Source organism: Lepidochelys kempii, chromosome 10 (genome assembly GCF_965140285.1).
Source record: "Lepidochelys kempii isolate rLepKem1 chromosome 10, rLepKem1.hap1, whole genome shotgun sequence".
Classification (NCBI taxonomy): domain Eukaryota; kingdom Metazoa; phylum Chordata; order Testudines; family Cheloniidae; genus Lepidochelys; species Lepidochelys kempii.
The window spans coordinates 32,397,211-32,419,549 of NC_136389.1; the positions used below are offsets into that span (position 1 = coordinate 32,397,211).

General features: G+C 44.1%; 1 protein-coding gene and 1 pseudogene across 1 annotated transcript in view; one reads left to right on the top strand and one right to left on the bottom strand.

Annotated features, from left to right (window-relative positions):
• FAM234A (family with sequence similarity 234 member A) overlaps nt 1–22,339 on the bottom strand; it is a 54,330-nt gene that overhangs the window by 19,217 nt on the left and 12,774 nt on the right. The window contains exons 2-4 of the mRNA XM_073362711.1: nt 5,735–6,040; nt 4,412–4,528; nt 3,815–4,003 (exon numbers count right to left, since the gene is read on the bottom strand). Of these exons, the coding sequence (XP_073218812.1) occupies nt 3,815–4,003; nt 4,412–4,528; nt 5,735–6,023 (595 nt within the window). The 5' untranslated portion in view covers nt 6,024–6,040. The remainder of the gene's footprint in view (nt 1–3,814; nt 4,004–4,411; nt 4,529–5,734; nt 6,041–22,339) is intronic.
• On the top strand, nt 8,748–9,304 carry LOC140917889 (DNA-directed RNA polymerase II subunit RPB4 pseudogene; annotated as a pseudogene).

Here is a 22,339-nt window from a genome sequence, read left to right on the forward strand (position 1 = left end):
AATACCAGGCACTCAAGTTCATCCATTTTAATATTTAGAGTTACTGCATTTGTATACAATCACTTATAAAATGTGTCAAAATTTAGTTTTCTCCCTTCATGTGATGGGACTGAATAGGACTCTTTCATTTGCCTATTTCTCTTCAGTTTCTACCTGTACTTTATCAATACATATCCTCTCCTGTTTCCTAAGTTATAGAGCCAGGCTGTTAATAAATCCTCCCTAAGGGATGTCTCTGTCTGAACCGTGTGTTCATCCACATCTGTTGGCTTTCCCCCAGCGTTTAGTTTAAAAACTACTCTAACTTTTTAATTTTACTTGCCAGCAATCTCACTCTGTTTTGGTTTAGGTGGAGCCCATCCTTCCTATATAGGCTCCTCCTTTCCCAAAAGATTCTCCAGTTCCTAATAAACCTAAATCCCTCCTCTCTACACCACTGTCTCATCCACCCATTGAGACCCTGAAGTTCTGCCAAACTGGCCCTGCATGTGGAACTGGAAACATTTCAGAGAATGCTACCATGGAGGTCTTGGTCTTTAATTCATTGTCCTCACCTGGACTGTTGGAGGCAAAGTAGCTGGGCTGTTCCCCCTTCGGAGAAAGAATCTCCTGAATGGGAGCTGTGAAAAGGCTGCCTGGTGGATCTACAGTTAAAATCTCCAGGCTATTTTCTGTAACAGAATAAGGCTGGGAATCCTTTTGAATAGGTGGAAACTTGATTAAGAACAAATTCATTCAGCTCTGATGAATCCTTAAATGTGCTCTGTGATGGCTCCTTTAGACGTTAAATCCCATCAAAGGGAGCCAGGGCTGACCAGCTTAACTTTGATGGTGCAATCAATATTCACAGTTTTTCAGTACACCTCAGGCAACTGTACTGGATAACAAGGGCCTGGAACTATGCTGTTTTTGTGAAGAGGAATTAGAAACTTTAGAGTCGATGGCAGAACAGGAGAAAGAAAAGTGTGCCAGATTTCTCTCTGAATTCGGTACCCTTCTTTGTGTGTTATGAAGGGACCTTTCCCCTGGAATGAGCTAACTGGGGGGAGGGAGGAACTGCTGATTTTAAGTGGCCCTGGAACAGGAATGTCAGCTTAAGTGGAGCTTCAAAAAAGGATGGAGCATCAGAATTCTCCAATCTCAAACATGTTTCTGACCTGTCCATCCAACTATTTCCAGTGTAGATGGGAGGGAGGGGGGAGGAGAAGAGGCACACAGGAAGTTAGAATGAAGGCCCAATGGCATGGCAAGGGGGAAGGAAATGGGGGGAGGAGAGGAGGCACACAGGAGGGGGAAAGAGGAACTGGGGGACACAGAGAGTCCCTGGCCTGAGTTTAGCAAAATATGCTTTGTGCTGACCATTGCTCCCCTTCTGGTTTCCCAATTTTCCCCCAAATCAATAGGGTTCTGTCCACTGATGGCTAGAAATTTTGGAATTGAGCGCATTTGGTGTTCCAAAGTTATTGCATTTTAGACAGACAGAGAAATGCCATCCAGATGAATGTCGGATCTTGCTTTGCTCAGCCAAAAGCATAATTATTTGAGCTGCCCTTCCTAGCAAACTAGTAATCTGAAAATATAAGTCTGATATCATCCCTGAGATGCAGAAAAGATATACTGATACACAGAGGTTACTTTGCCAACACTGAAATACAGTGGACATCAGCAGCTGTCGAAAAATATGCACAAAACTAATTCGGAGATTCACAAAGTTTAAGGCCTGAAAGGGACCATTAGATCTTCCAGTCTGACCTCCTGTATAGAGTGGGCCATTACATTTCATCCAGTTAGCTCTATTCTGAGCCCAACAACTTGTCTTTGGCAAAAGCATATCTTTTAGAAAGGCAGCCAGTCTTGATTTGAAGACATCACGGGTATGTCTGCACAGCAGCTTCCCAGCACGGGCAGACATACCTGGGTTAAGCCCTGCCTGCTTGAGCTAGTACACTGAAAAGAGCACTGTGGCCACAATGGCACAGGCAGCAGCTTGGGCCAGCCACCTTAGTACAAACCCGCCCAAACCCCTGGGTGCACGCTCGAGTGGCTGGCCCAAGCTGCTGCCGCCTTTGCCACTGGGGCCACACTGCTATTTTTAGGGCGCTAGCTTAAAAACCTCTAGAACATCTATCTCAGGGGTTCTCAGCCTGTGGCCCCCTCATCACACAGTTGCAGCCCAAGTGACCATACATGTAGTATATATATTGCGTGTGGATACGGCCCACAAAACATAGTGAGAGCTGCATATCCGGCACACAATCGTAATTAGATTGAGAACCACTGGTTTACCTGCACTGGCGGTGCTCATTGCTGAGCCCCACTAGAAACACCCCCATTCAGAGAGGATTCCCCATTGACAGCTGCTTTTTGAAAACTGCTGGTCAATCCATTTAATGTGTTCTTTACTGATACTGTACAATGCTAATCAGAATGTCATGCAATACTAAGAAAAGCCTCTTATAAAGTATTTCATATATTACAGCTATGAATTGATGCCAGTCAATATGGCTTCATTATATTCCCGTCCCTAAACTCTCTATTAATGAAATCCCAACTCAGCTGTTCCATTATTTTGCCTGGGATTGATATGCAGGCTAACCAGCCTCATTACTCTCATAATCCAGCTGGCTTTTTTTTTTTTTTTTTTTAAATATTGGCACATCATTAGTTGGATTAAGCTATAAAGGTGAAAGAGCTGTTTTGGTGGTATAAGCTGCATCCACACTAGGAGCACTCTGCCAGTACAGTATACCAGGACAGCTATCATATAGGTAGAATACTGGTATAGCTATACAGGCAAACATTCCTTGTTTACCCTTGGCCTAGGCAATTGCCAACTTCCATTCCAGTGGCATATTCATCTTTACCCATCCAAACTAGAGTTCCCCAGTGTTGGAAGCAATACCCTTTGTGTTAGAAAATTATCTTCTATCATTTTAAGACTCTAATGATGTTTTTCTACAGGCTGCAGAAGACCCCCAGCATGCATCCCCCAAACTAAGGTCCCTCAAAACAACACAATTTCTGTCTTAACACATTACAGATCGGTGTTTTGGGAGTACCTCATCCTCTTCTCAGGTTTGATTTGGGGGTTTGTAACAGAGCCCCACCATTCATCCTTCTGGGCTTTATTAGTTGGCGCATTGATCCGTGTACATTCAAGTCCCTGCACTTCTGAGTTCCCAATAAATCTAAAACAGGTAATCGTGTCTAATGCAGAGTGCCCCGCTACACACTCTTATTTTAACCACTTGGTCCTTCTTGAACAGGTTTTAAGCAGTGATTTGAACATTCCAATCATGTGAATCATCCCATCAGGTTTCAGGAATGCCAATTATATCACATTTCTCCTCAATGAAAATTCCCAATTGCTTTTGCTTGCTACCTGGACTCCAAGCATTGGTATATAAGCAACTAAACATTTCTTCTCATATCTGAGGCACACAATCCCCATCAGAAACATTCCCAGCTAGGGCTGAAAGTTTCTTCCCATTTCCCCTCAGCATATTTGAGCACTGCAGAGGGATGTTAGGGACTGCAGCACAGACAGTACCCAAAACACACAGCGAGACGAAATGGCAGCTTCAGAACTGAATTGGCTGGGAACATGTTGGCTTCTCACAGCCTTAGTGATGTTTGCAACGTGGATGCATTTGCTATGTTTTCACGCTGATGAAATACCTTGCATTAGTCTGTACCTTATTCATAAGCCAGCATACCATCAGGGTTCCCTACTGCCAGGGGACAGAAGGGATGAAAAGCAATAGCAGAGGTGTGAATCTCCTGTGGTTCAGTAAAGTTCTGCCCCTTAGCCTACCTGTGTGAGGGTTGATTGCAGTTAGTAACTCTGGGTTCCCGATGACAAGACAGCCCGGTGACTGAGCCCCACCCAGCTGCTCAATGGCGCACTCCATCCACAGGAGGTCTTCAGTGACAGGCCTCTCCCAGAGCGTGCTGCCGTTGGTGCCCGAGACAGCAGCAACAAAGGCACATGGAGCGGAAAGGCCTGAAGAAAGAACACATTGCAGAGGGAAGAGTACTGTCCTCCCTTCTACCTGTCCGTGCACACAACCAGTTCAGTGGGGTAACTTGTCCCCCCACCTCCTGTCCCCACATGGCCAGTGCTAATGTTTCCCCTTTATATTCACACTGTCTCTCTCAATTCTCCTTTTTTCTCCTGGCTTGGTGAATAGTGGTTCCTGCTTCGGGACTCAAAGATAGCAGTGGGGCTAGACACGTGCTGCACAGACATCGAATGCTAGATCCTTGGGAGATTTATTCCTCATCTCTGGTGAGGACAACTCCATCCACCCAAGGGGTCTCTGTCATCGCAGCATTACTAACCAGCACTAAAAGAGAAAGCACACCCCATACCACTATGCCTCTGTCTGTTCCTGCTTAGAGTCACAGTTACCTTCATCTGAGCAGGATCTGTTAAAACTGCTGCTGCCATTGGTATCTTTGAAAACGAAGATAACATCTTGTACTTTGTCTTCGTTCACATCTTCTACAGCCAGAAACTTGTAGGTCACTGCAGAGAGATCACAAACCGGATGCTAGAGAGCAGCGCTTGGATCAACAGGATTGAAGGGTACAGTGACAACGCAGGTAAACTGGAGGAAAATGCATTTTCTTAAAAGCACGATTGCTGCCCCCTTCCTTTTTCTTTGGGAAAGCAATGGCAAGATAGATTAGCACTTCATTTATACTAGTGTTTGAACAGAGCCTAGCACAGGGGGATCTCTGGTCTAGGATCAGGATCCCTAGGAGCTACCATAAAAATACAACAACAACAGTTGTATCCAACAGTAAATATTAGGAAATCTTATGCAGTTAGGGGAGTCAAACAGTTGAGAATTTGATAATCTCTGAAAGTGTGCTAATGTAATACACTGATTTGGTCATGCAATTGTCTCTCTCTAATGGCTGGCACTTGTGGATATAACAGCCTAGTACTAGCTCTCAGTCAATGGAGCTCTCCTTTAGCGCAAAGGGTAGAGGCCAGTGTTTATACGGAAGTACTGGATTTGATCCCCTGCTGATGTGCGTGATGTCTGTGAATTGTGGCCATGGTTTGTTAAGCTAGGAACACACAAGACAGAAGAACTGCTCCTCCCCTTAAACTGAAGGAGGAGGATTAAAGTGGCATAGTAAATTGTGAGGGCAGAGAAGGATGTAGTGTCAAAGGTCTGGCATGCAGTGGAGCTCTACCTAGCTTTTCACAGAAGAGCTCAATAAAAGGACATTTTTCTTCGGAATTAAGTGTGAGAGTAATTTACAAGACACGATTCTCTCCCTTCACTAATCCAATGATGGTAAGATAGAGGTACTCATTTCTGATGGAGGCAGGACCCCGTTACTGCTCTTAAGTCTCAGGTCAAAGGCACTTAAAGAACATTTTAAGTTAAAGTTCAACCACAATAAAGGGCAATTCTGTAAAAACATCCTCTCAAGCTTTGCCCAACCGAGGGCCAATCTGCTACCTTTCCAGTGCTTGAGGGCAGCACTAATTTGCCTATGTATAAAAGATTTCAAACACCTACCAGAAGGCCACTCCAATTAAGATAGGGGGCCACTGCATATCAAAACCTGGGATACCTGCAGCTCACACTCTCATGGGCAACGTCCCTGCAGGCCCTAGACTGAGGCCACACCTTGGCCAGGGCTCTACAATCCTGACTATGATGAGCACAGGGAAATGAGCGTTTAGAAATACTGTTTAGTACATCAGACTCACCCGCACGGTCATATTTCCTGTTCCACGTCCTTTGTGAAACAGGCCTCACTGGACACGGGATGATGAACGAAAAGGCAAACACCACAATCAGGCACAGGAATAATGAAAGGAAGAAGGCAGCAGTGCGCCATTGGGAGAGCTGAGACAAGCGGGTGGGCTTCCTGCAGAGAGCTGCTTTTTCTGCACAGTTCTCGTGGTTATCTGGAGCTTTCCCATCCTCATTCTTCAGAGGGTGGATCTCTGCTTCCAAGTTCTTGTTATCCATCACAGGATACTCATCAGAATTCATCAGACAATTTGTGTCACCTGAAGTAACAAAAAGGACGGTGTTACAATAGACTTTGGAATAGATCAAACAAAGCAAGGTACAGAATATTCAGTCACTACCTCAGAGCTTCGGATTGGAAAGCACTGAGTTATTAACAATGGCACAGCAGGAAAAAAACCCTCTAGGTGTTAAATAGGAGCTAAGCAAATAATATCACATGGCCTCAGCACAGCTTCATGTGAAACAGGAAACAACAACCGGTATTAGAAGATTCCCACGCTGCAAGAAGGGGAGAAAATGTGGATGAAGAAATATAGCTCTGTTGACATTCACCTGCAAAAAATCAGTTCTCAGGCTGAATACAGCTGGAATAGGGAAGATAAAGAAGGGCCACAAGCTCTTCAGTATTCTAGACTGGAGGGTCCTGACCTGGTCTGTAGGTCACCTTTGGCAAAAAGCATGCACTGAAAGTTTCTTTCACTGGCACACTGATCCTTGCCGTTTAAGATAGATTTCAGTAGAATCCCAGGACCATATAGGTGGAGGGAGACTGTGAGCTTCATATGCTGACACAAATCAGAAAGTCATTCCCTAGTGTAATGGACTAACAGGAGTTTCCTTAGGAGAGAGAAAAGCAAACATGGAGACATTCTACACAGGAGCTAAACAAACCCATTAACCCCCGTCTCTGAGAAACCAAAGTGCACCCGACACCGCTACACATCAGTTCCAGCCTCAGGCAGAAAAGCAATAGGGTGGGCTAACGCACTGCAGCATCTAGGGATGAAGACTCCTTCCCAGAATAAAATGAAAAGAAGGAGCTTAAACTAGAGTCAGCCAAGTAATATTTGTGATGCTTTTCTATCAGCAGTTGAATAAATTACTCAGGCATTAATTTTCTCCCTTATTCATCCAGTTTTATAGATAGTCAAACAGTATTTGTCAAAGACATTACTTTCTTCCTGACAATCAGCAAATAATGTATAACTAGCACCCTGTTAGTTGGACAGCTTTACTGAAAGCCTCTCTTTTACACATGGCAGAAGAGAGCAGGCAGTGCCTTGATGGCATTACCACTCTCGCTCCAGGGAGCGAAGGGAATGCCTGGCTTTATGTCTGCACTGCAAAGTGCAGGACCTGAAGAGCACTAGACCCTTACTTGTGAGCTTCCTATCTTGTGAGTTCACAATCCCATGACTCTGATCAGCGAGTCCCAACCCGCAGCAAAAAGCGAGGATCATAAGGCAAATAAATGAAAAATAGTAGATACAGACAAAAATTAGCTGGGTAAACACCTTTCTTTGGGTCTACCAAAGCACCTTTTGTTTCTATGTCTGCTAAAACCAAGTCACATTCATGAGCCCAGTACAACTCATGTGTCACGTAAGCAAATAATCAGGTTGGTTTGCTGGTTAATTTATTCTAAAAGCCACAAATAGCAGCTTTAAATAAATCAGGCATGTTACAGAAACCCAGAGCTTAAAACCTACAATCATCATAAAAATCAACTTTACACCAGGTTAGTTTTCAGGCCTCATTAAACTGTTAGGGAAAAGAGAAGCAAAGAATGAAAAATACAATGTTCCAATGGCCTTGGACAAAAGCTGCATGACAGCTTGTCATAAAAGTTTATTTAAGAGCCAATAAACATGATGACAAAGCCAATTTTCCGGAGCCATGCCCTGAACAGTCACATGCCCAAATTCTGACTGAATAATTTACCTCTCCAGGAGTCTCAGCAGCAGATCTCATAGACTTTAAGATCAGAAGGGACCATTATGATCATTTCGTCTGACATCCTGCCCATTGCAGGCCACAGAACCTCACCCACCCACTCCTGTAATAGACGCATGACTAAGGCTATGATTTTGGCACAGGTATTTTTTATTAAAAGCCGTAGACAGGACGCAGGCAATAAACAATAAATCATGGAAATGTGCACAAAGCTGAAGCCCGAGCCCCATACCCGGAGCTAATGCCCGAGTCCTGCTATCTGTAACCTTGCTTCGCAGGGCCCCCTGTGGCTTGGGGCCCCAGGCAATTGCCCTGCTTGCTACCCCTTAACGCAGGCCTGGCAACAATGGTGCAAGAAATGGGATTTTTGACACGTGCTGTACTGCAAATATTAAAGGAAATAAGTGATTTCTCGTTTTCTCTCAAATCTAACACTTTCATTGGAATTTTCAAGAACACAAAAACGTCTCTTAAAATCATGAAATCTTTGACCTCCGTGACAGAATCATAGCCTTATGCATAACCTCTGGCTGAGTTACTGAAGGCCTCAAATCACGATTTAAAGACTTCAAGTTAGAGAATCCATCATTCACACTAGTTTAAACCGGCAAGTGACCCATGCACCAAGCTGCAGAGGAAAGTGAAACCCTTCCAGGGTCTCTGCCAATCTGACCAGGGACAAAATTCCTTCCTAACTGGACTGGCCCAGTCCTAAGGGGCCCGGGCCTACCACCCACCAGATGGCGGCCGGGGCTAGGCCACACCACACATGCTGAGGGACCTTTTTGCCCTGGACCCAAACTGGGGCCCGGCCCCCCTCAGCCTGGCCTGGGGGAAGGGTGGGAGGGAGACACTGGCTCTCTCATCAGGCTGCGTCCACTCTGCTCGTCGGCACTGCCTGGCAGGAGCCTCGGAAAAGCAGGCTCTGGGCGCGCAGCCGCGAGGCAGGAGGAGGGCGGGGGGTCGCGGCAGCCTTCGTTTCCAGAGGGGAAGCCGGTGCCAGCTGAAGCGATGGCGGCCGGAGGCAGTGAGGCCTGGGTCACGGACGTGGAGGAGGATGCCTCGCAGCTCGTCTTCCCCAAAGAACTTGAAACTGCTGAGACGCTTCTAAATTCAGAAGTGCACGTGCTTCTTGAGCATCGTAAACAGAATGAGAGTGCCGAGGATGAGCAGGAGCTCTCGGAAGTCTTCATGAAAACTTTGAACTACAAGGCTCGCTTCAGCCGCTTCTAAAACCGGGAGACCATTGCCAGCGTCCACAGTTTGTTGCTCCAGAAAAAGCTCCATAAATTTGAATTGGCATGTTTGGCTAATTTGTGTCCTGAGACAGTTGAGGAGGCCAAGGCTTTGATTCCCAGCCTAGAGGGCCCGTTTGAAGATGAGGAGCTACAGCAGATTCTTGATGACATTCAGACCAAAAGAAGCTTCCAGGACTAGGGCTAATTACCAGCCCTTATTATGAAAAGAAAGATCAGAGAATTTCAAATGTTTCTGTGCACACCAGTCCAATCTAGCTAGCTCCAGGACAGCGTAAAGAGAGATCTTGATGCACAGTACTTCAGCCTTGGGTCCCGCACAGACATGTTTAAACAGGGGACCACTCTTTGACTTGTTGAATAGTGTAAACTTGACAAAGACTCATTTGCGGTAAGAGCCATGGAATCTTGTAAACTCCTGTCTAGGTGGTTTCGGTACCTGTTTCCCCCATCTCTCCAAATATGGTGATCCGTTAGACCCTGAGCATGTGGGCAAAATTCAGCAGCCAGAGAGAGAGAGAGAGAGAGACACACGCACACACTCTCTCCACACTTCAGTGTTAAAAGGAAACACACATGGTCATTACGGCCTGAGGCCACAGGTCCTTTGGAGCAGATACTGCATGAACAGAACTGCTTCCTCCCTCAGAGCTGGATCAACTCTTATGCTGCATTTTTTCCATCTGGCAATCGTGAGTAGTAAGAATCCTATGCGCTTAATGGTATGGCATAAAATGATGCCTAGCCCTGCAATGGAAAATCCCAGATAAAAGGTGGATATAACAGCTTCAAATATCTGATTAAAGAAAAGGAGAATTGAGAAGGCCAGGTTGATCAGGGGCTGTTTGCATCTGGGTTCCATTTTATCCAAACTAGCAAAGTAAAGTGGGTACAAACAAAAAGACAAGCATACCTGAGCATGGGAAGACCTACTGAAACCTAACACAACTCCAGTGCTTCTGGAAGCAAACTGTTTGTCTGAGGTGGAGACAGCTTACCACTCCCTTTCTACCCCCATAAGAGCCATAAGGGAACGGGGAGACTGCAAAGTGGTGACCGAAAACAAAGGGCCTTGAAGCACAGGAATGAGAGCACTGAGAAAACCATGGTGCTACCAGAGCCAGTGGCAGGAGCTCATGTGGACAGCCGGTAGGACTGATAAAGGGAATCAGACTGGCCACCTCACCCATCCACCTACTACATTTTGCTAGATTTATACAAATGTGTTTTAAGCAGCATAAATCCCAGGCAATTTTTTTTAAAGAACATCATTTTGTACAAGAATAGAACTCCAGCAGATATAACTGCCTCCATATCACCACAAAAGTCAGCAATAATTTAAAAACCTTACCTTTTTCTAGAGACCACTGCTCCACAGACCCTGTCTACATCTAGTAAATCAACCTGGTCCAGAAGTCAGAGAAATCTGGGTGGTGGACTAGGGTTGCCAACTTTCTAATCGAACAAAACCAAACACTCCTGCCACGCTCCTTCCCCGAGGCCCCGCCCCTTCTCTGAGGCTCTGCCCCCTCTCACTCCATCCCCCCCTCCCTCTGTCACTGGCTCTCCCTCACCCTCACTCACTTTCACTGGTCTGAGGCAGAGGGTTGGGGTGTGAAAGGGGGGTGCAAGCTGCAGCTGGGGGTGCAGGCTCTGGGGTGAGGTTGGAGATCAGGGATTTGGATGCAGAGGGCTATGGTCTCTGGACTGGGGGTGCAGGCTCCAGGTGGGGCCAGAAATGAGGGGATTAGGGTGTGGGAGAGGGCTCTGGGCTGGAGCAGGGGGTGGGATGCAGGAGGTGTGCAGCCTCTGGCTAGGATGTAGGTTCTGGGGTAGGGCCAGGGATGAGGGGTTTAGGGTACAGGAGGGGGCTCTGGGCTGGGGCATAGGGTTGGGGTGTGGGAGGGAACATGGGGTCCCAGCAGCACTTACAGTAGCTCCCAGGAAGCAGCTGCTATGTCCCTGCACCCATAGGCGCATGGGCGACCAAGGAGGCTCCGTGTGCTGCCTGCGCCCTGAGTGCCAGGTAAGCAGGTCCCATTGGCCAGGAACCATGAGAGTCTGTCTTAGCCCCAGGTCCCTGCTGCGTCTCCAACCGGATTTTTAACTTTTCAACTGGGTGTTCTGTTCAAAAACCAGACGCCTGGCAATCCTATGGCGGACGCAACTTCTTCCTTGTGACACTTGGTGCTGCACATTCACCAGCTCTGCTGGTCAGAAACTTGACATGGGACAAGTCAATGCTAGGAAGCATTCCAACTAGGAATGGAACAGAGGAAGGAATGGTCTTGCATATAGATTTCCCACTCAGATTTGGCCATTTTGCTTTCTCCTCCTTGACTACGTGGCTGAGCAAGTGAACCAGGTATCATTTAGTTCTTGTAGCAGGAGGTCCTGGCAATACAGACAATATGGCACTGGTAAGCACCATGAAGGGAGCCCTGAGCACCACGACAGGTTCTTGGGATGATTCCCTAGCCATAGGCTGAGCATCCAAGTAGTGCTGCTCATTGCTACATTAAGCATCAACTGGAAGCCCCAGGGTAGCTCAGCCCAGCATTTCTGTACTAGGAGCTGTACCTTTATGCTCCACCTATAAAGCTAGAGCACCTTCTGACATACAATAGAATGCACTCATCACCCCTAATAAAATTAATTAAACACTCCCTCTATCCTACCACAACAGCAGGAAAGTAGATTCTCCACTAAGCTTGGTTTGATGATGACGACAACGCCTCAAACCTTTCTGTGAGAAGTTATTTTTATAATGCAATACAAATCACTTCAAAGTCATTAAAGGTGGACAAGGGTAATAAATTCAGGTGTAATTATACTGACAATCTCAGCAAATTTCCCTTCATTTGCAACAATGACTAAGTCAAAAACATGACCCACAGCATTTGTTTCTCTATTTGGGCAGTACTCAAAGCAGGTCTACACTACAGATTTGCAGCTGCACTGCTGTAGTGCTTCTAGTGAAGATGCTCTACTTCTCCCTCTCCCTCACAAGGGCCATCAGCTCATTGGCCGCAGGGAGGGAGAGGAGATGGGGTAGGAACCCAGCACACTAGGGGAAGAGGCAGGGGAGTGGGGAGCTTGCCTGCCCTGCAGCAGTGGCCAGCAGGACCAAGCTTCTTCACCCTGCCCCCGCAAGGGGACGCGGGGGGTGGAGAAGAGCGGGCCAGGGCGGGCAGGATTTTTAATGGCACGCTGCTGCCTGCTGGGGTCCCGGCCACTGGCCCCGCTCAGCCCGCTGCCAGCCTGGGTTTGCCAGCGGGCTGAGCGGGGCCAGCAACTGGGACCCGGCAGGCAGCAGCGTGCCATTAAAAATTGGCTCATGTGCTGTCTTTGGCACGCGTGCCATAGGTTGCCAACCCCTGCTCTAAGCCAATGAGAGAGCGCTCTCCTGCTGACATAGTGCTGTCTACACCAGCCCGTAGATGCGAGTCCAGCTTTATGCTACAGACTTATATTGGTATAACGACGTCGCTCAGGGGTGTGGATCATTCATGCATCCGACAAAGTGGGTATTCACCCATGAAAGCTTATGCTCCAATACGTCTTTTAGTCTATAAAGTGCCACAGGACTCTTTGCCGCTTTTACAGATCCAAACTAACATGCCTACCCCTCTGACAGTTATACCGAAGTAATTCTGTAGTGCAGACCAGGCCTAAGGGCTCATCTTCACATACAGCACTACAATGATGCAGCTGTGCTGCCCTAGTCCTTTAATGAAGATGCTCCTACACTGATGGGAGAGCTTCTCCCATCGGCGTAGTAAATCCACCTCCCTAAGAGGCGGTAGCTGTGCCGACGGGAAAAGCTTTCCTGCCGACCTCGCACTGTCTACATTGGGTGGGGGGTTGGGTTAGGTAGGCATAACTACGTGGCTCAGGCGTGTGAATAATCCACACCCCTGAGTGACACAGTTATACTGATATAGGTCTGTCGTGCAGGCCTGGCCTCACACCACTGGAGTAAAGGGAGGGTTGGAGTGCCCATTCGGAAATCCAGTCTGCAGGTGATTCAAATGCAACTGGAAAGCTCAGACCCTGAAAATGGCAAAGAACAGCCCAGCCCTACCCCAAACTGTTTGTTCTTTGAATCACAAAGAAATCTGGTAATTAGTTTTCCTTTGTCTCCAAATAAAAAATAGCTCCACTTTCAGATGTTCTCTCTGGTCTTTCAGCAGCTGACGTTTTCTCTGCCAGTAGTATAGAACACAGGTTACTCCCATTTGTTAAATTAATCCAAAACAGGTGTTCAAATCTGGTTAAGTATGCAATTATGTAATTAAACTCAGCTGTGTAATCAGCATCTTAACTCCCACTGACTCAGACTCACTGCTGAAAAGTGGTTCCCTATTTGAAAAATAATTCACATGTTATACTTTGGAGTCACAGCAAGTAATATGTACCAAAAGCTTGAATGAACAGCAGCTGTTGGACTGTCACCACTTTATATCCTAAAGTGGACTCTCAGCCCAGAGGAGCCCCAGACTAGTCCAAGTGGTGCAGGCACGGAAGAGGAAAGTTTCATGGCCTTGCAGTCATAAGATCCCCTACTGCACGTACGCTTCTTCTCCTGCGGGTAGTGACACGATGGCAACTGCATAGAGCATGGCACAATGGGTGGGACAGGCACCAACAAATCCACACATCCCAAGGAGGGCTCCCAGGCAATACTGCTAAGGAACTGGTTCCCAGCCTAGGATTTCACACACATAGTTAGTCCACATTACAAACTGACCACCTTCAAACTTCTAAGACTATTCTTCTTTTCAGTGGAAATAAAAAGATTAGAATCAGTCACAGGTCAAAGTGAAGAGCATGGAATGGAACCTGCAAAGCAACCTCTGATGGCCCTACCTTTTGCTAGGGAATGCCCAATTTTCAAATATCAGCACACAACAGCATATGCTTTCCATACAACAGGGTAGGTTGCCAGTGTCGCAGCCAGAAGACACATGCACTCACCACTGTGGGATTTTACTCGACCCTCTGCTGCAGCTGCACTCCTGTGATGTAAATATGAATGAAACATGCCATTTAAATCACTAAAATGTTTACAATTAACTCTCTGCCTTTCATCAGTTCATCCCCCACCTTCTCTCCAGGTTTTCTTCCCTTTTCTCCCTTTAGCTTTTAAGAAAGAAATGTACCACTAAATTTCAAGAATGAATAATAACTCACCCTGTACTTGGTATAGCTACCCTCCAAGCTTCTCCTTTCAAATTACCTGTAGAGCAACTGTTGAGCTCAAACCTCTCACTTGTTCTCATGTCACTCTGGTAGATGGATTAGCTCACTTTCCATGGTCTGAAACACTGAACCATCATGCCTCTGCCTACAGTAATATCCCACATGAATCGAGTTTTGCCTCTTCCCTGAACAATGCATCATAGCAAGTAACTTTTTCAAGATCCGAGGCTCAAGTACAGTTTGTTTACTTCTTTCCCAGATGGAGAAATCTGTCTGAAACACAACTTGCCATTTGAGGAACTATACACAGCGTTTTCACACACCTTAAGGGTGAAAAATTTCTGTATGCCAGACAAAATGTTTGAAACTACAGAACGTGATTGACAGGATGAAGAAATAGACAGCTTCCACAAACTGTTCTCTGTGTAAAAAAAGTTACATTCTCTCAAGCAGCATTCCTTTCACACTTGATGTCTCCCACAACCACCCATGATCTGCTTCCATTTTTGCTGAGGTTTTGCTGCATTATACATGTGTCCATGTGGAACCCCTCTGAACTCACTAGAGACCCATCTGCAGAATCAGAGCCTGACTGGGCCAAATTCTGCCCTGCTGACGTCAATGCTTGGAGAGCACCAAGTATGGCCAACTTGAAATCCGCAAGAGACACTGCAAAAAATCAAAAATAATTTTTCCTCTCCGAAAAGACTGGCAGTATTTTAAACAACAAGGTCACTTTGAAACACACACACCACTAGGGCTGTATTAAACTTTTGCTCTGAATAGCTATTTTGGCAAAAGCTTGGAATTTAGCTTCAGCTAAATAATATTTTGAATACAAACCAGAAGCCAAATAGTCACAAGGCAAAACTCCATCGCTGAGGTGTCTGCAGCATGACTAGCTAGCCATTTTAACCCATCTCCCTGCCAGTTATGACGATAGCTCAGGATGGCAAGGAGACGCTGCCTCTTTTTGGCCCATCCATGTGGCATGAGTCACTTCTCACCTCCTTATTGTCAGTCTGCATCCAAGTGCCATGTCCATCACCCCCTCACTGGCATTCTGTCTCACCTTCCTTGCAGTATCAGACCACGCCCCAAAGAGAACTCAGGACCTTTGCAGTGCATTAAGCCGTATCTATAGTTGGTCTCCTCTGAGGTTGTTCATTTCTCCTTTTGCCACTGGCACCAAACTTCTCTTGAAAGCAGCACATCTCTCATCCAGGAGACTTATCTTAACCCTCTACTGCAGGTGAACAACATAAATCAGAGAGCATTCACAGCAAGTGCTTTAAGCTTCTCAGAGTGCTAGTCCACTTCATAGAATATCAGGGTTGGAAGGGACCTCAGGAGGTCATCTAGTCCAACCCTCTGCTCAAAGCAGGGCCAATCCCCAACAAAATCATCCCAGCCAGGGCTTTGTCAAGCCTGACCTTAAAAAACCTCTAAGGAAGAAGATTCCACCACCTCCCTAGGTAACCCATTCCAGTGCTTCACCACCCTCCTAGTGAAAGAGTTTTTCCTAATACCCAACCTAAACCTCCCCAACTGCAACTTGAGACCATTACTTCTTGTTCTGTCATCTGGTACCACTGAGAACAGCCTAGCTCCATCCTCTTTGGAACTCCCTTTCAGGTAGTTGAAAGCAGCTATCAAATCCCCCTGTCATTCTTTTCTTCTGCAGACTAAATAATCCCAGTTCCCTCAGCCTCTCCTCATAAGTAATGTGCTCCAGCCCTCTAATCATTTTTGTTGCCCTCCTCTGGACTCTTTCCAATTTTTCCACATCCTTCTTGCAGTGTCCAAAACTGGACACAGTACTCCAGATGAGGCCTCACCAATACCGAATAGAGGGGAATGATCACGTCCCTTGATCTGCTGGCAATGCTCCTACTTATACAGCCCAAAATGCCGTTAGCCTTCTTGGCAACAAGGATACACTGTTGACGCTTATCCAGCTTCTCGTCCACCGTAACCCCTAGGTCCTTCTCTGCATAACTGCTGCCTAGCCATTCGGTCCCTAGTCTGTAGCGGTGCATTGGATTCTTCCGTCCTAAGTGCAGGACTCTGCACTTGTCCTTGTTGAACCTCATCAGATTTCTTTTGGCCCAATCCTCTAATTTGTCTAGGTCCCTCTGTATCCTATCCCTACCCTCCAGCATGTCTACCACTCCTCCCAGTTTAGCGTCATCTGCAAATTTGCTGAGGGTGCAATCCACGCCATCCTCCAGATCATTAATGAAAATATTGAACAAAACCGGCCCCAGGACTGACCCTTGGGGCACTTCATATCTTAAAAAGTAATGCATGTGTCATTTTGTAAGAGAACAGTCATCCTGTCTGGAATAGTTCTCATTATGATCAGATGTTTGAAATTGTGAGACATTTGCTGTTTTTTTCCCTGAAGTGTGTCAATGGGCACAGCAAGTTATTAAAATCAAATAGGAACACAGCATTAACTCAGCAGGAATACAAGGGTGACTGGCTACTGGTTATTATTACTAACTTCCTGATACATCAAACAATCAGATGTCATACACACAAGTGCCATTTACTGCCCTGCAGACTACACAGCTTCAGTCCAATGCCACTTGTTTGGCTGATTAGATTTTTAGCGTGAATGGTCTATCTGTAGTAGTCAACAACTTAACGGTACCTGTATTGATTACTACAGAAACTATCCAACCCATACCCCATTCATCCATGGGTTTTATAATCTGCATCGAAAGCATAGTGACTTCTCTGCACTTCCCAAAGATTAAATACCAGAGGTTTCTACGGGATCTCTCATTAGTAAAACTAGCTCTATGTCAAAACACACTATGGTGCACTTATTAATACATTAAGTATGATTTTAAATTAAAACTAAAGCTACAATTGTTGGGGGCGGTGGTCACATGACATGTAGAGAAAGTGGCTGCCTGACTCCTGGTCTCCTCAACCCCCCACCCCACACTAATCCTCATCAATTAAGGGTTCCCAGGTATATAAACCATAACTTTGTCTGAAAGGTATTAACTAGATGAGGACCACCCTTCCTGTTGTGTTGTCATGGATCCGGCTGGGAAAAACAAACACCAAATGACCCATGCCTGCTAAGGCCAAGGGAACCCAGCCGTCTCTCACACTGGACTTTGCAGCTCTGAGGATTTTGTAACTACCAAATTTGATTTTTTTATCTCAAGACATACATGAGCTCTCTAATGACGTGGGAGAAGTCAAAGCTTGTTTGGTCTATTTAGATAAGGAAGAAACAAGAACTGCCATAGAAAAGAAGGCAATTAAAATGGAGAATGGTTCATTATGGCAAAGAGTAACCAGTCTTGAGGAGAAACAAGAAAATATTGAAAACAGGTTACAAAAATAATTTGTGGTTACTAGCATAGTTTGACTTCTGTATTGGGGGGGGGGGGCAGCTCCTGTCAGGCCAATGGAGCTGCGCGGGGGAGGCAAATTCCACACCTGCCTGAAGCTTGTGGGGGGCACCCCCCCCCAATACACCCATGGTTACTAGGGGTCCTTGAAGCATGGGGAAGGAAAAAACATGATCAGCTTGCTCCAGAACATAATCTGAGATACTAGGTTTGGATCCCAGTTTGCCGCCACTAGAGACTGAAAGGGATCATTAAGTGGCAGGGGCCAGCAGCAGAGCGATCAAGAGACCAATAATAACCACAAGCCCATCGTCTTTAAACTGCAAAGATTTAATGACAATGTTAATCTGATGACTGCTCCAAGGCAAAAATGAACTCAAGTATAAGGATTTTAAATTTTCTTTGTATCCAGACTTGTCTGTGAATTTAAGCAAGAAGAGAGCAAAACTAAATAGCATCAAGTGAGCTCTTCTGGGATCAGATATTACATACATCCTCAAATATCCTACAATCTTCATAATGAAGCTGACACACACTGTGAAATTCTTCAAAACCCCAGCAGATACTTGGCAAGCACTATAGGAATTGAGACCAGATCTCACTACAGGTATCAGCATGATCCTCTGATAAAGGAAAATAAATGGAGAATATAAGCCCTGAAGAAAAGGAACTGTGATTGGGAAAAACTAGGCAACTCAAATACACATATTTTATATATTTAAGAGTGTTACAGGGTATAATTATCTGTAATATAGGTTAATAATAAATACTTTCAGTATATTGATAAGCCAACAAAAAATATACTAACAACTATATTACTCTTATCTTCTTTTATTTATAGCTATATTTATGAGCTTACTCATACATTTATAATATATATGTATGGTGCCAATATATTCATAACTGCTTAGCTGCATGTTATTCGTGATATATGGCCACTTGCATATTTATTGTTATGTTTCTACCCATACTTAAAGTTTATATACTTTTACAGTGCTACTCAAAGTGGTGCTCCACGGACCACTGCCGGTCTGCAAGCCATCGGCTGCCAGTCCGCGGCGAGTTTCCAAGAAAGAAAGAATAGTATAATTTAAAAATCACACTGGAATTCCACCAAGAATAATTATCAGTGGATAAAGTCGACAATATTAAATAATATGTTTTCAGAAGCACGTTATAATATTGATAATTCTGCCATAGCACTACAGCATGTTTTGCATGAGACGCGCGAGCGCGCGCTTACCCCACTCCTTCGCATATAAAGACCCCGCCCACCGGCAGTTACCATCGAGAAGTTGAATAAAGAGCATCATACGGATCTCTGCGTGTTTGTCATTTGGGACCCCCTCCGAACCCACTGATCTGAGAATGTAAGTACTAATAATATTATAAATTTTAATAATTATTTTCTATCCTATCCCACCGTATCCCTTACGAGGTAGATAGAGGAAATCGAGCACCACACACCTACAGCCAAATAGACAGTCCTCGCTTCCTCCATATCCATATATCGTTTCATACACACTCTCATTGTTCGTACTTATAGCCTTCCCCTCTTCTAGAATCAAACCTACGTGTTTCTGCCAGGAAGTTCTCGAAATTCCTTGCTTTCTCACTCTATATCTTTCAGACAGGTAAATCTTATTTTTAATGTTCATTATTCATTCTTTCCATATGTTCAAACCATCTTAACTTTCCAATTATTGTCCTGTTTGCAATTTAATTTTAAAATGTATATTACCTTCTTATCCTAACATTACTTACCCTATTAATCAATGTTCTCCTGCACATATTTCTCAATAAAAGCATTCCCACTGCATTTATTCGGCTTTCATCCTAATATCATAAATTAAGTATATACCCGGGGTAATGGAATTTATATTCATTATTTTTATGCCTAATTTACAGATGGCGAAGCGAGGCCCAATCAACATATTTATGAAAAAGAGACATCCAGTTGCTGAACTCGCAAGTAATTCTGAATCAGATGACGGCAATGTAAATGAAACCGAAGTATTGTCAATAAAAATAATTTGTACTAGCTTTACTCGGAAATATGACTCCTCATACATTCAGTTTGGTTTTGTAGCCACGAATGATGGTGGAGTGCCAAAACCACAGTGCGTTATTTGTGGCAATGTGCTGGTTAACGACGCAATGAAGCCATCAAAGCTCAAGCGGCATTTAAATACAAAACATAATGAAATTAGTTCAAAGCCAAAAGAGTTCTTCGAAAGAAGGCTTGTTGATTTAAAAGGCTGTCAGAAACAGATCTTTGAAGTGTCACACATAAATACTTAAAAAGAAAAGGAGTACTTGTGGCACCTTAGAGACTAACAAATTTATTTGAGCATAAGCTTTTGTGAGCTACAGCTCAGCTTATGCTCAAATAAATTTGTTAGTCTCTAAGGTGCCACAAGTACTCCTTTTCTTTTTGCAGATACAGACTAACACGGCTGCTACTCTGAAATCTGACAAATACTTGTGCTTTGCAAGCTTCTTATAAAGTAGTGCTTCACGTTGCTAAGGCTAAAAAGCCATACACAATTGGTGAGACGCTAGTGATAGGCTGTATTAAAGATGTCTGCATGCAAAAGCTGGGTGAGCTGGCGGCAAAGAAAGTGGCTCGGGTGCAACTTTCAAATGACACTATAGCTCGATGAATTCACGATCTGGCTCACTATATGGAAGATCAGCTCATAGGACAGATTAAATTAGCAAAGTACTTTTCTTTGCAACTTGATGAATGTACAGACATTGCTAAGATGGCAATTCTGATGGTGTATGTGCACTCTGAACATGAGGGTGATTTGAAGGAAGAGTTTTTGCTTTCTGCTTCACTACCAACAAAAACAAGTTCTGAAGTGTTCAAGACTGTGAGCGACTACTTTGTTAACAAATGTGGGTTGGATTTCAAGTTTTGTGTTGGCTTATGTTCTGATGGCACTGCTGCAATGACAGAACGGCATTCTGGAGTGGTTACCCAGATTAAGGCACTTGCACCTGAATGCAAGTTGACGCCCTGCTTCCTTCACCGAGAAAGTCTTACAACAAAAATAATGTCAACAGAACTAAACAGTGTGCTCAGCGAGGTTGTAAAAATTGTGAACCATGTAAAGGCAAATGATTTAAATTCGAGACTATTCGCTGCATTATGTGATGATACGGGAGCTGATCATAAACATAAATGATCATAAACATTTGAAAGATGACTTAACTGTCACTATGGAAGATAAATTGTTGGAGCTGGCTGCTGACGAAGGATTGAAGATGAGTTTCAAAACTACAACATCACTTGCTTCCTTTTGGATAAAAGTGAAAGCAGAATATCCTGAGATAACTGAAATTGCTCTGAAAACTCTTCTCCCATTTCCTTCAACATACCTCTGCGAGACTGGCTTCTCAACCATGAGTATCATTAACACAAAGTACAGGAATAGTATGGATATTCATTCTCCATTGCGCATGGCACTGTCCTCAATTGAACTATTGGATAAGCTGACAAAGAAGAAGCAGGCTAACCTATCACATTAGTAAAGGATAAGTTTTAACATGCCTATTATTGTGTTAATAAAATAGCTTATCAATTTGATATTTTAGTATTATGACATTTTCAAAATTATTATGTCTTCAATTTAATGTTACCTATTCCTTTCAATCTTTTTTTTTTAACTTTTACTTTATTCATTATAATTTTTTATTTTATTACTTATATATAAATTTTTTTATAATATCTTTGTTAGGAGACTTTGCTTGTTTGTTTTTTTAATATTTTTTTATTTGTAATGTAATATTGTATTAGTTTACAAAATAAACATAAAATAAAAAATGTGTACCAACTATTATATTCATTATTTTGTTTCCGATATAAATTAGTATTACTACGAATGTTCAAATAATATTTTCTTGGATCGTAAACGAATAATAGTCATTTTATACTATCCACACAGACGCACAGCCTTTCAGTCAGTCTTCAATATATTTAAATGGGAACATCTCTGCGAGTACGCTACACTTGGTATGCACACTCCCATTCCAATTAATACAGTGAAGAAGGTTAGTTTTTCTGATCTGATGTGCTATGTGCCTATGCAAATAGGATAATAATATGGCACAAATATGGTACCGGTCCCTGGCACATTGGAAAAAAATTGCCAGTCCGCCACATCAAATAGTTTGAGAAGCACTGTTTTAAAATGTGTATGGTGGTAATATATTCAGGTTTGCACACACATCATTTATGTCACTTCATGTTAATCTTTTTCCATTAGTCTATTGGTATAAATATGTATATACCATGTGCATATTGGTATTTATATGCTATTACTTATGCAGTCATATCTATGAAGCTATAGGTTTAATTCATTTATACACCTTGGCACATCTAAGTATTTTGGTAAACCTAGGTATATTTCTGGTAGATTCCAAATACACCATGTGAGATCTGAACGTGCCTGTACCGGAAATCTGGGATGTCATGGGTAAGGCGGGTGGTATTTGCATGGAGAGGAACTCAGAGGCTGTCAATCTATTGGGCATCAGTTGGTATCTGAACAATCACTGATTTTTCATGTATTCTATTAAGTTTTGTTCCTGGAACGTATTGTAGGGGCTTAATGGACTCTCCAAGAGAATCAAAACTTTGAGGCACATAATAAAATGGATGTCATATAGCATCCCCTCAGGAGACCCATTTAAGGAATGAAGATGCAGACAGAATTAAAAACATATAGAGGAGCATTACTATCATACCTTTTCTAACTCCAGAAGC